This window comes from Erythrolamprus reginae, chromosome 2 (genome assembly GCF_031021105.1).
Source record: "Erythrolamprus reginae isolate rEryReg1 chromosome 2, rEryReg1.hap1, whole genome shotgun sequence".
Classification (NCBI taxonomy): domain Eukaryota; kingdom Metazoa; phylum Chordata; class Lepidosauria; order Squamata; family Dipsadidae; genus Erythrolamprus; species Erythrolamprus reginae.
Window position 1 is genome coordinate 179,529,058 of NC_091951.1, and position 17,289 is coordinate 179,546,346.

Below are 17,289 nucleotides of genomic sequence, written 5' to 3' on the forward strand. Positions count from 1 at the left end.
ATTCGAAGGGCATTGATGCAATCCAATAACGAGAGGTCCTTATAGCAAAGCGAGTAAGCTCACGCCCAGGAAGCTAGCATTTTCGGAGAGCTCAGCACGTGCCACAGCTCCGCCCTTTGAAGCCTGAGAGAAGCCAAGAGGCGGTTTTAAAGTCTTTCCCCAATCAGCAAGTCCTCAAGCACGTGAGTGGCAGGAGAGTACCCAATTAAACCTTACGAAAGAAAAGCCCGTTGACCAATCCGGATCCACAATCGATTTAGCGAGCCCTTTAGAAAGCCGATCTAGGTAGGCGGCAGGGCTGCTCCTTCCACTTCACCGGTGGCAGCCATGTTGGGGTTCGCAAGCCGCCGTTGCGCCTCTTCGGCCTCTCTTTTGCTAAGGGGAGCGCGGGGCGCGTCGACTCCCCTCCAGGACCTGCTGCAGCTGCGGGGCGGGGCGGTTGCCGCTGCCGCCGAGGCCCGTAAGTGGCGGGCAAAGCACCAGAGGGAGCTCGAGGGCGGGGTCACCTTGCGGCCTAGTGCGGGGGGAGGGGAACCGGCCGCTCGGGCCCGAGAAAAAGGATGCTGCTCGGCCCGGATGGGAGGCTGGCTTGAATCCTGCCAACGTCTCTCTCCGGCAGAGAAGGAGGAGAAGCTGAATTCCCGCTTGCCTGTTTCTCCTGGGTTCCCCGCCGCTCCCCAAGCCAAGCGTTTGGCCTGCAAGGGAACCCAGGACACAGAGGCGGATTTGATTCAGGGTCTGCAATAGGACGGCGTGTCGCCTTTCCTCTGCAGAAACCCAGATGCCGAACCCCCGGTCGTTGCTTACGTGTCAAGCGGCCGCACGGATGGGGGGAGGGGTTGCGTCACCATAAAATCTTCCCTGTTAGATACTTTGGGGGGGGGGGTATGGTTTCTGGCCTTTTCTGCACGGGCGGGGAAGACTGGACATAGAATGTCATTGAATTCGGAATTTGTCTTTGCTGCATACGCTCTCAGTGTACATAAAAGAGAGGTTCGTCAAGAATCATGAGGTACTTTCAGGAATCATGTGGTAAAACACTGATTGTCACGGGGGACGAAGCAATCAGGCTTATCAATAGATTGAAAGTGCGGGAGGAGGGAAGCGAAGCTGTGGTGATTACCCCCCCCCCTCCCTTTCCGTACAAAGACGGCTGGGGACGATGAAGGCCGCCGCCGGAAGAGAGCGAGCGGGGAAGATGACCTGGGAGTCCGGAGCTTGCTTGCTTCTTTTGCCGAGGACAAACATGGCGCCCTTCGGCACTTAGAGGGCATGAGGAGGAAGCATTGCGGAGCTCCCTCGGATCCTGGGTGCCGTTTGCCATCCCCCCCCCCCCTTCCTTCATCTGCGGGTGTAGGGGCGAAGATGGAAAAGAAAGGCACTGCGGAATGGCCCGAAGAGGGTATAATAAAAGAGGATTTCCAATTGGGTCCTGGAGATCCTAGGCACGAACCTTCCTCCTTGAATTTATATGTGGTGTAGGCTGAGACGATTTTCCAATGGCGTGGTCAGGATTTTAGGGAAGAACTAATGCTTGATCCATCTATGTAGTCAGCAAGGAGCAGAAAAACGAACTTTCAGCAATACTTGTTGAAGATCTTTATCCACCCAAACTCATGAAGGGGATTATTTTAGAAGCATGAATTTACAATTATCTGTTTCATGAGTTTGGGTGGGTAAAGATCTTTAGCATAATCTGGCTGGGGTATTACAATCCAGGTTTTTGGGAGGAAGAAATGGTTTCATTAGTAATTTCATGGTAGTGAGTCAGGAAGCTATTCGGGCATTTGCATTCAAGCCTAGTATTGGTCTATGAGAATTCCAATTGTGATTTGAAAAGGTTTCCTTCAATCTCTCCTGGATGACTACTGCAAAAGCCTGGCCTTCTGTATAACTCATACAGGTGTCTCATAGAAGTTTTTTCTAAGTTTTTTCTTTAAAGTTTGGTACTAATGTATTCTTAGAATAAAATCCCTTCAAAATGCTCCGTAAAACATGAGACACACTTTCCTCTAGGGTTGTTTTTGACCCCCCCCCAAAAAAAAATCTGACTGAATTGCTGCTTTGAATGATTTTATATAATTGGCAGAATTATTTATCTAAAATGCATGCTTCCCAACTTGTGACATCTCTGGGAATGATGTTATCTTGGAAAGAGGAGAATCTCAAATCTTACATCTTTTTCAGGAAGTATTTATAAGTTGCTAATTTGCCTGCTATTGGTTGTATTTTCTTTTGTAGGCCGAAACTATGCTGCACAAACAGCTCCTGCAGCTAAAGCTGGAGCTGTCACTGGACATATTGTGGCAGTCATTGGTGCTGTGGTTGATGTCCAGTTCGATGACGCCCTACCACCAATCCTCAATGCCCTTGAGGTGCAAGGCAGAGATACACGCTTGGTGCTAGAAGTGGCTCAGCATTTAGGTAAATGTCATTGATCAACCTGGCTTTCATTCTGCTAATGCTCCTTGTGATGATAAATAAAAATGACTTTCGTTCTTCTGAACATAATGAAGTCATCTTTATGAACTGAAAAGGAAGTCTTTTAATCAGAAAACTTTTGGATCTGAAGCCAAGTAAGCTAGCATTATTGATTCATATTGTGGACCAGTCTTCAGCTTTTATGAGCCTCCTGTTATGTTTCGAGATTCAGTATGTCTCCAAAGCGCTCAGATAAAATAATGCTTAAAAATTTGCATGTCTAACTGGGCATTCAATACCAATTAATTATTTTGCCAAAAATATTTCTGTTAATTTTTTGGCTGCATGAACTTTTTGTGTCTCTAGGGCTGGTATTATTTACATAATGAAAATCATGTTATTTTATAAACAAACATCTATCAACTTTCCTAGAAGCTATTTGGATTCTTTATTCTTACACACTGGTAAAAAAATAACTTGAAATTACAGAGTACATTTCTGTTGCTAAAGCATTATTTCAGGCTAAAGGCATCTTCTGTTGCAGGTGAGAATACTGTTCGTACCATTGCTATGGATGGTACTGAAGGTTTGGTGAGAGGCCAAAAGGTTTTGGATTCTGGAGCACCAATCAGAATTCCTGTAGGACCTGAAACCCTTGGCAGAATCATGAATGTGATTGGAGAGCCAATAGATGAAAGAGGTCCAATAAAGACCAAACAGTAAGCAGAGATTGGGAAGAAGGCAGTGACACTCATTCATTATTTGGATGGCCTTATTTTCCTGGTGTTCCTCCACTAGAAAACTATTTCAACCACAAAATCCCACCAGTGAAATGGAAAAGGAGAACTAACATGTGTGCTCCTGATTTCCATGCCACTTCCTAAATGTTTAAAGGGGAAGAAAACTTAATGTTGCACATATATGGCGTCTGAATTATCTAACTAATTGGGGAAAATAGTGTTAGGTGAGTCCTAGTGGATAGTTCAGTGAAAATATTGACAGTACATAGTTTCAGTTGACAAGAATATTCTATATTAGGGATAATTAGAAAAAATAAACATACTAAAATGAATATGAAATATGATACTAAAATATATGTCTACATTCAGGGAACTGTATAGTTTTGGTCATCTTGGAAAAAGATATACTTAACATATGACCAATCACTTGTTTCAGGTTTGCTGCTATTCATGCTGAAGCACCTGAGTTTGTGGAAATGAGTGTTGAACAGGAAATCCTTGTCACTGGCATTAAAGTCGTGGACCTTCTTGCCCCATATGCAAAGGGTGGTAAAATTGGTAAGTGAGGAAGTAGGGTGACCAGCCCATAGCATGGACTTTAAATCATTAGCAGTCTCAATGTTTTACATACAACTGATGTTAGCTGTCTTTCCTTCACTGATGAGCAAAACTCAATGACTTTCGTTCTTCTGAGATTGCTGAAGCAATTCATCTTCTGAGAAGGAAAATGGGAAATTGTAGAGGAGCTCCTAATCGTTCTCTGGTACTGAAGCAGTTTTTTTCTTCAGGTCTGTTTGGTGGTGCTGGTGTAGGCAAGACTGTATTGATCATGGAGCTGATCAACAACGTTGCCAAAGCTCATGGTGGCTACTCAGTATTTGCTGGTGTTGGAGAAAGAACACGTGAAGGGAATGATTTGTACCATGAAATGATAGAGTCTGGTGTCATCAACTTGAAGGATACCACATCCAAGGTGGGCAAAAAATTAGTTTAACCGTGGCCCTAAACTCTAAAAGTGTGATAGGGGTTGGCTTAATCTGCTGTATTGCTTGCTGGCCATTATTCTTGAGGGCGTGCAGTTTTGAATTTCCACTGTTGATCTTGGGTCATGCATTGACAATATGTGAAATGCACACATATTAGACAGTCGCTCTATGAAACAATTCCATAGACTGGAAGAAAAGTATACTATTAGAAGTAAATCCCTAATGAAATAGGACAATTAGTGTTGTGTTATTTTAAGTTTCTTTTCTCTCCCATAGGTTGCTCTCGTTTATGGGCAGATGAATGAACCACCTGGTGCTCGTGCCAGAGTTGCTTTGACAGGCTTGACTGTTGCTGAATATTTCAGAGACCAGGAGGGTCAAGATGTGCTGCTCTTCATTGATAACATCTTCCGTTTCACACAGGCTGGATCTGAAGTAAGCTTTGAAACAATTTGTCAGTCAAAGGAGAACAGTTTAATAATATGATTGGGATATTCCCAAATTGTAGGCAGGGGAAGCATAGATGCATTGTCTGAGAATGAGATTTTAATCTTCTCTTCCAGGTATCTGCCTTGCTGGGTAGAATTCCCTCAGCTGTGGGTTACCAACCTACTTTGGCTACTGATATGGGTACCATGCAGGAGAGGATCACAACAACAAGAAAGGGATCTATCACCTCTGTGCAGGTAATTTGTTATAAATGTTGTTTCTCCAATTGTCTACCAATTCAAGGTGTACTATGTTACTGTCTCATTTCTGGAAGGCAATTCTATTTTCATCTCCATTCCTATCGGATCTGATGGAATTGCTCCCGTTATATAAATAGATACACAAAGCTGCTGATTAAAATTGTATTAAAATTGTCTGTACAACTGGACTGTTAATGTAGTAAATCATCTTTTTCCCAAGGCCATCTATGTACCAGCTGATGACTTGACAGATCCAGCTCCTGCAACCACATTTGCCCACTTGGATGCCACCACTGTGCTGTCTCGTGCCATTGCAGAGCTGGGCATTTACCCAGCTGTAGATCCCCTGGACTCTACTTCACGTATCATGGATCCTAATATTGTGGGACAGGAGCATTATGATGTGGCCCGTGGGGTGCAGAAGATCTTGCAGGTGAATTGGGGGGGGGGGGGGGGGGATGGGAATAAAACCATGGAATTCTAACTTGAATAGTGTATGTTGTTTGTATTCTTTTTAAATGTAGAATATATTAGCACATTTTTATAAACAAGTGTGATACAGCAAACCAGCAACAATGGTGCTTGGAATAGGCAGAATGTAGAGAGGGTTGATCCACTCCATGGTGCCCTTGCTGTCTCAACTCACCTGCAGGTTTCCTCTCTAGGACTACAAGTCTCTCCAAGACATCATCGCTATTTTGGGTATGGATGAATTATCTGAAGAGGATAAGCTGACAGTGGCACGCGCCCGTAAGATCCAGAGATTTTTGTCCCAGCCCTTCCAGGTGGCTGAGGTTTTTACCGGCCATGCAGGCAAGCTGGTGCCTCTGAAAGAAACAATCAAAGGATTCCAACAGATTCTGATAGGTATGTATGGCAACTGGGACTGAAACCCCCTGAAGCTGATGGCCCTGTTCGTGCCATCTTTTTATCATTGCTAATTTTCCCTATTCTAGTCACAAGGTATCTACTGCACTACAATGTAATTGTTTTTCAGATGCAATGTCGGCATTTTCCCAAGTAATCGTCTAGTGAAGTTGTGTGCCAAAAGCAGGGGGAGCAGGGGGGTTGTGTGTCCATGCCCATAATGCAATGTCCCTGGCGTACCCTGCAACACTATGCATGCGTGTATGACCCCCCCCCCTGTGCCCCCCTGCATGCATATGTGACACACATATCCCGCAGGCCATTTTGGGCCTGGCAAGCCTCCCTGAAGCCTCCTGGGAACAAAAACAGGCCACGGGTGGGGGCACATGCCGTATCTCCCACATACACCCTGCCCCCACACCAGTGTGTATGCACAGTGGAGCTGAGCTGGGCAACGACATGTGTGCCTGCAGAGGGGCTTCCGCATGCCACAGGTTCACCATCACAGATCTAGGGATTACTGTCAATGTTTTTCCATTCAACTCTAGGAAAATAGCCTTCTGTAATGAAACTACAAATAATTACAGGTAGTTGTCAATTAACAACCCCTGTTAGGTGATAGTTTGAAATTATGACAGTGCTGAACAAGTGAGTGGTCGTTGAATGTCTGAGGGCATGTTTATGATGGTTGCAGCATCTTGCAGTCCCGTAATCACTATTTGTGACCTTCCCAGCCAGCTCCCCACAACCAAAGTCAATTGGGGGAAGGCGACAAGGAAGGTCATCTCAAGTTGCTCTGGATGCTTTTTCTCCTGAGGAGTCCGGCTAAGGAGTACAAGGTCCTAGGAATCTTGTACTCTGCTCTGTGCACCCATGCCCACAGCAGCCATGCTCAACCTCACCGTGCTATGCCATGCCACACAGCCACGTGTCCACCAAACTGCTTGCAAGCTGCCTTGAGACTTTCAGGTAGTCTTACTATTGGAAACTGGCAAATGGTTGTGAGAAGGTCCTCGTTTACTGACTGGCCTTCACAATGACGGCAGCAGGAACTACTGGGTTTGCCATTAAGGGATGTGATTACATAACATGCTTTATAATCACATCACTTAGTGATGAAAATTCCATTCCCAGTTATCATCGTTAAGGAAGGGCAATCTGTACAGTTAAAACATGGTGCTCAGTTACTATTTGTTATTTAGATGATAGAATGGGTATGTAGTTGTGATTTGCTTCTTCTTAACCATTTTACTGATTTCAGTTTTCGACTTTGTTTCTGCAGGAGAATATGACCATCTCCCAGAACAGGCTTTCTATATGGTGGGGCCCATTGAGGAAGCCGTGACCAAGGCTGAAAAGTTAGCTGAAGAACACTCATGAGTTTACCTTTGAGGCAAAACTTGTATAGTTTCAAATGTCCAGTGATTCACTTTGTCCCACCTCACAGTTCTTGAAACTCTTGGAAATTTCTGGAAAATATTTAAAAGTTTCCAATAAACCATCTGGTGCGATTATACAAGTAGTTAGTGGTACTGTTGCAGCAACAAGAGGAGCTATAGTTTGAAACAGACCAAATTTGTTGATTCTGGGTTCACTGATTAAGAGTAGGGCATTCTTGCTGACCATATATTGGAAAGCAGCGTTATGCTTCTTAATTCCAATGTGGTGATTGCCCAGAATATTCCACAGAGGGAATTGATATGAACTGGGTTGATGCAGAAAATCCTTCTATACTGTAAAGATCATTAAGTCCTGGCGCTTACTGATTACTTCCTCTTCTCCTAAGCACTTGCCAAATAAAGCAGATTATCATAATTAATATGCTGGTCTATAGTCAGCTATTCATGCAGGCTGAGATTCCTTGGACAGAAGTCTAGAAATGCTTCTGAATATTCTAGATAGCATTCATTTAAATTTTGATCTCCCAGAACAGGCATGTTTGCTACGAATTCCAAAACACTGCTCAGTTTTTTTGTAGGCAGCCTTACCCAGGCTTGGTCATGTAAGTGCCATGTTCTCTAATGCAATTTAATGGATACAACTTGGAAGGTTAGAATGGAAAGGTTTTGGCTGCATAAATCTTTGAATAGACCATTATTGAAAGACTGCTCAAATGTTGCTAAATCTTAATCCTAAAACAGAATCTAAAGATTAACACTCAAACCCCCTTGTTTCCATAACTTTGTATCAAGTCACAACACTGCCTATTTGGTTTTGGTTTAATGTATTGTGTGACTCCCAGTTCAGTAATATGTGAGGTTAACAAAACTTAACTACATAAATCTAAAAAGAAGATTCCACTGATAACTCATGCAACAAGATGATTAAAAGAGATAGTATCCACTTCGGCTTTTTCAATCTTGAGTTAGCTTTGGTTTTTAAGTAGTTAAGCAACTCCTTCCTGAATCTCGTTAACTGAATCTTACACCACACATAGATATGTGTTTCTCTTCCCCTTGGCTACCATAGCTATCAAAGTTTCCTTTTGGGAGGGACGGGAACAGTAGTTCTCCTTTGCCTACCCTAAGGAGACTGAATAACATTAACCTTGATGTGGTTGCCATATATAAACAATTTATCATCAGACACTCATTTTAAAAGTGTTATGCCTTGATGCTCAAGGAAAGAATAGAAATCGATAACTTGCTGTAAAATGGAAATAATTGGGATTAATCGGCTAAGGCTCAAGGGATAAGTAATTGCTCTAGTATCAATTTCTCAAGCTTATTGCTCTGTTTATGTCTGGCAGCATTGGGTTACAGAATCTCCTGATACCTTTTCAAAAACACAAAACAAGTCAATTTGGCACAGCTTTAGTTGCAATGAGATCTAAAGTAAGTAGGACTTTTATTAGAAAAAGACTTTCAGAGGGTTGTTTTATGGTTGAAAAGTCTTATCAAATGTAAGTGGTCCCCTGCAAAATTGAAATTTGATAGTTATGTGCTATTTATTACATGTGTGCCATGCTGCAATTAGAATTGACACAAGATTCATGCCAAAAGTTATAATAAACATCGGGAACAAATTATAGCAAAAATCACATCCTTCATAAACATGATTTTTAGTAAACCTAGCTTGTTTTGTGCTGCAGTAGACTTGTGAATCCTATCTTGGATTTGATGTATTCTGTATTTCAGGGGTGGGCAATTAATTTTGCCATAGGGCCACATGAGAAATTGGAATGGTTTTATTTATTTATTTTATTTTTTCCCCCTGCTTATCTTGAAAGTATAAATTCAAATACAGAAAAAGAATACATAATTGGATATATATTGAATATTTAAAAAAATTGCTAAATTTGAGTTAAAGTTTTTCACATTGTTACTAATACAGTATATATATAAAACCAAAATTCTTACTATATTACTTATCTATAAACTAATTGTTATATATAAACTAATTCTACCTTAGTCATTAATCAATAAATTTGAACTAATTTTTCACTTCCCTACAATTCCAAATTATGAAACGGGATTCTGGAATCCAATTTTAAGTTAATAATTCATCCAATTCATTTAATGCTACCTGATTATTTCATTTTTTTAAAAAAAAATCCTAAAGTTGTCTAGTTTCTTTCTACTATTTTTATCTATCAAGGAATCTGTTTGCTTTCCATAAAAGGGGAGAGTGATTCATATTTAATAGTTTTATATTTCCAGGGTAATACCATTTCTCCTTTCCTTCCTCCCTCCCTCCATTTCTCCTCCCTTCCCTTCTCTCCTTCCTTCCCTCCATTCTCAGTCTTCCAATTCTCTCCCTGCTCCCCAACCTGATTTCCCCCCACTGGGGGTGGGAGAGGCTCCGCCGCAAATTCCCAAAGAAGGTTAAGTCAACTTACGGGAAAGGTGGAGAGGGCGAGGCGAGAGCTCTGGTGTAGGCAGCGCCGTCATCCGAGCAACAGGCACAACACGACTGCTGCTTTTTTGCTTCTGCGTGCAGGTGGCGAGGCTGTCCGACTCCACGCAGCTTCTAGAAACACCACACACCACATGCGCAAACACACAGGTTGGACTGGCCTCCATGGGTGGGTCACAGACAGTGGGCGGGCCGCATCCAGCCCTGGGCCGCATTGTGCCCAGGTCTGCTGTATTTGATTAGTTCATCCTGGTACTTATTTGATATTCAGTGCACAAGCTAGAACTTATTGATATCAGCTGCCTTGTGACTCACTACATTATTCCTTATGGGGAAAAATTGTGTGGTATTCATCGGGTTAGTACTCTTGCCTCCTAGAACTAATTAATGATGAATAGCAGGGTACCATTATATAACATCAAAATTTCAAAAGTTTTGTCCATTAATCTTAGTTCACGGTCCTTCAAATCAAGTAACTTATTTTGGAAAGACCATTCTTTAAGCCAGCCAAACAGCAAGCATCAAAGTACTATTTCAAATCTAGTAAACACAAATCTCTTGAGTATCTTACAATAGTTTGTCTAATTTGTTTTTTTCCTCTTGCCGTATAAAATTACCCGTTTGCCATGTTTTCAACTATTTTTGATGTGACCTGTTGAAATCCTATTGTTTCATGCAGTGCACCTTGATGGTCACCTTTGTGTCTAACTACAATACAGTAGTAGCTAATTTCCTGACTAGGATCACTGGATAGGACAGGTTATCTGCAATTGACTTCAATCAATAACTTAATTCCAGCATGGGTCAGTCAATCCTTTGGGACCACCCTTTTCCCATGAAACTCCTGCCCAATAAGATTCTATTTGGCACTATTGACATAGCAGATCTAACCACATTAATACAGTATTGCAATTTTATATATTCCAGCAGCAGAATTTGCTTGTACACATTGCAATGGCTTCCTTTCAAACTTAATGGGACTGAAAACGATCCAGTTTTCTTTCTGCACATTCTAGGCCAGGGGAATCAAACTTGCATTGTCACGGCAGCAAGTATAATATAACAAACTTCACTATGATCCATGATGCTGGGACTTCTGGGAACTACAGTTCTAATTTTTCAACACTCATTCTTTTTGAACCCCTGGAATAATGATTTCAATCAAGTAGCCGAGCTTGGCTGAGCTAGAAAGCCAAGTGGAATTGAAATTGATTGATCTGATTAATATTTTGATAGGAAATTTCAGAAGTATAGGTTAAGGGATTGCCTGAAAAAGATGACAGTGAACCACTACTGCAAGTCTGTTGCGGAAACTATTTCAATATATCAGTGAACCTAACCAGGAGAGGAACTCAAAGGAGCCTTGATTGATAAGAGTGAGCCATGAAGTGTAGCAATCCTCCAGTGGCTTCCAAAAGAAAAACTAGGTAGAAAAGCCCATTGGGATTGAAAACAATGCAACACACCAGGCTACAATCTACTGTGTTTAAGCTGTGTAGCAGCAACTCAGTTTGCATGACTAGCAGATAGTAGGTTGTTTTGTACTGAGACCAGCAATTGGGTGCATGGAATAAACCACAACTGAGCCAGTTATATACGTATTCGTACATCATAGCCTTTGGAAAAGAATAAGAATGGCCTTTGGAAGCATGGGGTCATTAAAGACGAGTATGTGTAGATCGCTTACTGTGCCCTCACATCCTCCAGATGCATTTGGTGTTTTTTTTTTAAATGCTCTTGTTACACCAGTCTCACTAAAGCAGAGTAAAACGTGGTCGTTGCTATGAAGGAAATAATAAAAAGAGGGAGGATTTACAGTAAAATTACTGAAAGGAAACATTTAGCCAAAATGCTGTGTTTCTTTAGTGCAAGGCAGGTGGGGAAGATGGAGGCAGGAAAAGTCCAAGCAATTGACTGGAGCAAAAGTGTCATTCTGCTCCAATCAATTGCTTGGACTTTTCCTACCTCCATCTTCACAACCTGCCTTTGCTTATGCATGTGGTGCCCTCAGGAGAGGGAAAATAGACCTGGATCTTGTAGGAAGGATACAGGATTTGCGAATGCAAGTGTGTCAGGACTGGATGCAAATTCCCACAGGAGTTCAACAAGAGAATTGAATGCAAGATGCTCCCTTGCCAAGTTCCTTTTTCCGGAATCTCCAACATCACCGTTCCTTGCTTTGTGAGTCCGAAGAATGACATGCACTCCCAGCATCTCTGACAAGTATTCCCTTTGGTTATTCCCTTTATATATACAGTACACGATAGAGCTGAGATACACCACATTGAATACTATCAGTTTCGTGGGGAGGGGGGGCACATCAACTTCTTTGAGGAAAATTGTTGACATTACTCCCAAACCTAGAGACTGCCAACCTATGTCTTCAGGCTACACGGAGCCTACGCTGAGCCTCAAAGATAAATCTCACCCACAGCTGGCTCACTGCTTCTTGCCTTGGGTCTGGCATCGTTCACCAGTAGGGTATTTACAGTACTTCAATGCAGTAATGCCAGCGTGCTGGCAGCATCACTATTTCCACTGATGAGACGGGATTAAGCATCGTTTTTTTGAGATCCTTGGAATACAGAATCAAGCATCATTACATTTTTTAAAAAAACCCTAACAATAAAAAGTAACGTATGCAGAACCTGGAACATACAAGATTTCTGAAATTTCAGATATGAAAACTATTTACTTCCTAAAAGTATCAGCATGGATGCCCAGCAAGGAATCCCCTCAAACTCCATTTTGCCCTACCTCCGCTGCTTCAATTTCTCTCCCCAGCTCCCCTTTCTGCTCTCCCCCTTCCCAATTTTTCTTTCCCTTCCTCCTTCGCCTAAAACAGGAAGTAACTTGTTTTCGGAGAAGGGCGGCAACAAATCTAATAAATAAAAGAAAGAATATATGACAGCAATTATGAACGTTGCACCATGTTACAATAATGTCCTGATCCATATGATCTCACTCTGGCTTTGGTCCTATAGAGCAGTGTTTCCCAACCTTGGCAACTTGAAGATATCTGGACTTCAATTCCCAGAATTCCCCAGCCAGCATTCGCTGGCTGGGGAATTCTGGGAGTTGAAGTCCAAATACAGTGCTACCTCGTCTTACAAACGCCTCATCATACAAACTTTTCGAGATACAAACCCGGTGTTTAAGATTTTTTTGCCTTTTCTTCCAAACTATTTTCACCTTACAAACCCAAGCCGCCACCACTGGGATGCCCCGCCTCCGGACTTCTGTTGCCAGCAAAGCGCCTGTTTTTGTGCTGCTGGGATTTCCCTGAGGCTCCCCTCCATGGGAAACCCCACGAAGCTGCGGGGGAATCTCAGCAGTGCAAAAACGGGCGCTTCGCTGGCAACAGAACTCCGGAGATGGGGTTTCCCAGCGAGGGGAACCTCGGTGAAATCGCAGCATCACATAAACACGGAAGTCTGGAGGTGGGGTCTTGAGGACTTCCGTGTTTTTGCGATGCTGCAATTTTGCTGAGGCTCCCCTCATTGGGAAACCCCACCTCCAGACTTCCGTTGCCAGCAAAGCACCTGTTTTTGCGCTGCTGGGATACCCCTGCAGCATCACAAAAACACGGAAGTCCGGAGATGGGGTTTCCCATGGAGGGGAGCCTCAGGGGAATCCCAGCAGTGCCAAAATGGGTGCTTCGGCTGACAAAAGGGGTGAGTTTGGGGCTTGCATGCATTAATTGCTTTTCCATTGATTCCTATGGGAAACATTGTTTCATCTTACAAACTTTTCACCTTACCTCACCCCGGAACCAATTAAGTTTGTAAGACAAGGTATCACTGTATCTTCAAGTTGCCAAGGTTGGGAAACACTGCTAAAGAGAGAGAGAGAGAGAGCCCTTCTAAGAGGATCAACAATTGATTGCCTTATTGAAGCAATCGGGAACAAATATATCCCTTCCCCCATGGGGGTAGATGGGTTAAATGCATGTTAAGTATTGTGAAGGCTTAAAAGACAGCTAAATGTCTTTTTAATTAAGAAACAGAGTGGGGGAATCTAGGTGTTCCATCAAGGGTACAACATCGTTCTGAAGAGCCATATAGACTTCTCACGCTCCTTGAAGGAAGACAGGAGTCCCATCTTTTTCAAATAAAGATTGCAAGACTTTTCGTTTGGAGACTTCTGCACTGTTGGGACCTATGCTTCTAACCACAGGTGGGTCTACTCTGTGTTTGTGTGTGTGTACCCACACTCACACCCACATCCATATCGATATACTGCAAAAAATCTGGACAGTCATTAACATCAGCAACGTGTTCAAGCTTTCTATATCCTTTTACTACCAGTTATGACCATTTTATGTTTTTTTTTAAAAATTCTCCCCCAGGCACCCAAATGTCAAGAAAGAAACGTAACAGTTCTCTCCCCTGAGGTTGTCTCCAGCATCCGGTTGTCTAGATCAGATAAATCCCATTTGCTTAGGGAGATTTGTAACTGTGAATAGCCACGTATTTCTTCATTTGATCTAATAATTTTTGAAAGCAAGCTTGACTTAAGGAAAACAATTTAATTATGCCTCTCCTGAAGAAATAACTTCTTTTTTGTCTGTTTTGAACCCATCACAAAAGCTGGCGAGGTGACCGTAAACTCTTGCATTATTAAATAGGGTGGAAAGCCATATTCTATAAACTTCTAAATGTACAATGTTTAGAAATGCATCATATCTCTCTCTCTCTCTCTCTCTCCCTCCCTCCCTCTCTCTCTTCCCTCCCTCTCCCTCTCCCTGCCTCCCTCCCTCTCCCTCTCTTTCCCTCTCTCTCCCTCCCTCTCTCTCTGCCTCCCTCTCCCTCCCTCTCCCTCCCTCTCTCTTTCCCTCTCTCTCCCTCCCTCTCTCCCTCCCTCTCTCTCTCTCCCTCTCCCTTCCTCCCCTCCCTCTCTCTCTCCCTCCCTCTCTCTCCATGCCTCCCTCCATCCCTCTCCCCCTCTCCCTCCCTCTCTCCCTCCTTCCCTCCCTCTCTCCCTCCCTCTTTCTCCCTCCTTCCCTCCCTCTCTCTCTCTCTCCCTGGAGAGCTGCTGCTCTTAACAGTAGGCGATACTGCACTGCATTAGACAGCTCTGCTTCTGCTTAAAACAGCAGCCTAAATGCCAGCCTCTCTTTTTTTTTTGCCTTTCTCTGCAGAGGCAGATTAGTTCACCCCGCAACTAAACTGCAAGAGACTGTCCTTCTCAAAACGGTCTGATTGGTGCAAAAATTTTGACGTGGCTAATGTGAGAGTGCTCACTGGTTGGGCTGGCCTGGTTGCGTGCGGCAAACAAACACACACAATCATCGGGGCAAAAAAAAACCCCATAAGACCCTGAGATTGCTGTTCCAGGCTGTCTCAATATGGCTATACCGGTCACCAGATGCAAACACCCCGTTTATCCCTTTTGCTCACTCCTGTTCTTTGGGGGGGGGGAGAGAATTCTGCAGCTCTCCAAAAGGTCTTCCCCCTCCTTCCTTCTTAGGGAGTTGCTAGGGTACCAGCTAACCGCCAGGGCAGCCCTCAACCTACATCTCCGCCTGGTCTCCGTGAAATCCTGGCTTATTACAGGCAGAACTGTGGGGTGACACGTGGTTCTCTTCCGCCTCCACTCCCCTTTAATTAGCAAGATGAGGCAGCCTGCGTCATTCTCCTCCGTGGGGAGAGGTCAGGGTGCACTGTCTTCAATGCAGCAACAGAAGAAGCGAATCTTGTCTCTTCGTTTTTCTTCTCCCTCCCTTCCACCTCCAGTTTCTGAAACCTTTTCCACGGAGCGCTAGAAGGAACAAGAGAAAGCGTCCGCTGTTAATTACTCTTCCTCCTCCCCCTCCACCCTTGTCAGTGAGGAAATGGCAAGAGGGGGAGGGGGAGGAGGAGGAAGAAACGGAAAGGATGCTAGCTCTGAGCAGCATGTCAGAATTGACGCACATTTCCTTTATTTATATTCCTCTAGTTCGGTACTTTTTGTCCCTGGGGATTTTGGTCCTTAGAACTTCCGATATCCCGATCGGTTATAATTCAGCAAAATAACGGAAGGCATGGCAATCCTGGACAATGTGTACGAGGGTCGCCCAGAAAGTAATGCACCATATTTTGTTTCTTCAACAATTATTTATTGAACACAATGAAACCTACACACAAGAAAAAATGATGTTTCTTCTACACTCCCTATTTTTCCACGTAATCTCCGTCCCGTTCTATGGTCTTCCTCCGTCCCATTCTATGGTCTTCCTCCAGCGAGACACAAGGACGTGTATGCCCGGTTGGTACCACTCCTTGTTCTGCTCACGAAGCCATTTCTGCACTATGTGAATCACCTCTAATGGCCCCACCCTCTGTGCCCTGCGACTAACCGTACTTCTGTCGACTGCAGAGTCTCCATAAACTGTACACAAACATTTGTGAATGTTCCCAACAGTTTCCCAACTCCCGGCAGCAAAAAAGCATGTTCCCCAGGGTCATGCGCCCCCCCCCCCCGCACCATCACTCCACACACTCCCAAGGGGGCCCACCCCACTATTTGAGAAACACTGGGCTAGACTGGAAAATGATAGAAAAATGTTAAAAGAGATTACATTACAAGAGATAGAAAAAAAACCCAGAATTTTATTTTGTTAGGCATAACTAAGCAGAAATATAAAAAGATCTTTTTTATTTAATTGTACATATTTTAACAGCGGCCAGGATAGGTTACGCACAAAATTGGAAGGGGGAAAGTATCCCAAAAAAAGAAGACGTAGTTTAAAAAAAATTGGATTGTGCAGAGATGGGTATGATGACAAGAAGGCTGAATGACCAAGAAGAATCTGACTTTTATATTATTTGGAATATAGTTTATAAGTGGATAGATAAAAATAAAAATAAAAACTAAATGTTATGAGAAATGTATGAATATATTGAAATGACTTTAGAATTTTTTTTTCTTTTGATTAATTCAATTTTATGTTTATTAGAATATATAAACAAAATTCTTCTTTTCATCTAGATTAATATGTTGATTTAATGAACTAAGAATATATTCTTTTTCTGTATTTAAAATTAACTTCTAAGAAGAGAGGGGTAATTGTAACCCCTACTACATGTTTAAATGTTTGTATGTCTGTGTGTTTTTTTAATGAAAAAAATCAATAAAGTTTATTTTTTTTTAAAAATCACCTGTAATGGCCCCACCCTCTGTGCCCTGCGACTAACCGTACTTCTGTCGACTGCAGAGTCTCCATAAACTGTACACAAACGTTTGTGAATGTTCCCAACAGTTTCCCAACTCCCGGCAGAAAAAAAGCATGTTCCCCAGGGTCATGCCCCCCCCCCCGCAGCATCACTCCACACACTCCCAGGAGGGCCCACCCCATTATTTGAGAAACACTGGGATAGACTAGGCCGAAGTCACACTGGCCTGCTCTTTCTTCTTCGCATTGGATAGACCGGGACAGCCCCGTGGACCTTGAGTTTTGACACCCCTGTTCTAGATCAAAAAAGCACAGAGATAAATAGAGGCAAACTTAATTCCTCTTCTCCTACAGTAACCCAAATTTGGGAGGAGTGGGGATGGTTCAATCTGCTTTGTCCCTTTTCCAGTCTGTCTGTTTTCAACTTACATCCAGTGATGGGCTCCTACAGGAACGGTCAGGGAAGCAGTTCCAGTAGCAAAATTTGGAGCTCCACCCCAGAGTACCCAATTTGCACTGAAAGATATTGAAACAAAATGCATAAGCCACGGCCACAGTGTGGTAGCAAAAATTTGGGT

The 17,289-nt window shown here is 43.2% G+C and overlaps 2 protein-coding genes and 2 non-coding genes across 4 annotated transcripts in view; 3 read left to right on the forward strand and 1 right to left on the reverse strand.

Annotated features, from left to right (window-relative positions):
- RBMS2 (RNA binding motif single stranded interacting protein 2) overlaps window positions 1-17,289 on the reverse strand; it is a 547,749-nt gene that overhangs the window by 318,313 nt on the left and 212,147 nt on the right. The gene's annotated exons all lie outside the window — the stretch shown is intronic.
- On the forward strand, window positions 238-7,217 carry ATP5F1B (ATP synthase F1 subunit beta). Its single transcript, XM_070740555.1, has 10 exons — window positions 238-460; window positions 2,242-2,424; window positions 2,966-3,140; window positions 3,598-3,719; window positions 3,950-4,134; window positions 4,424-4,582; window positions 4,711-4,833; window positions 5,057-5,269; window positions 5,502-5,703; window positions 6,986-7,217. Exons 1-10 carry the CDS (start codon window positions 328-330, stop codon window positions 7,081-7,083), a joined length of 1,593 nt encoding a protein of 530 aa, XP_070596656.1. The 5' UTR covers window positions 238-327; the 3' UTR covers window positions 7,084-7,217.
- LOC139163333 (small nucleolar RNA SNORD59) lies at window positions 2,467-2,538 on the forward strand. Its single transcript, XR_011558483.1, has one exon. It is a non-coding gene; the product is annotated as a small nucleolar RNA SNORD59 (small nucleolar RNA).
- Window positions 3,813-3,885, forward strand: LOC139163332 (small nucleolar RNA SNORD59). The gene has a single exon (XR_011558482.1). It is a non-coding gene; the product is annotated as a small nucleolar RNA SNORD59 (small nucleolar RNA).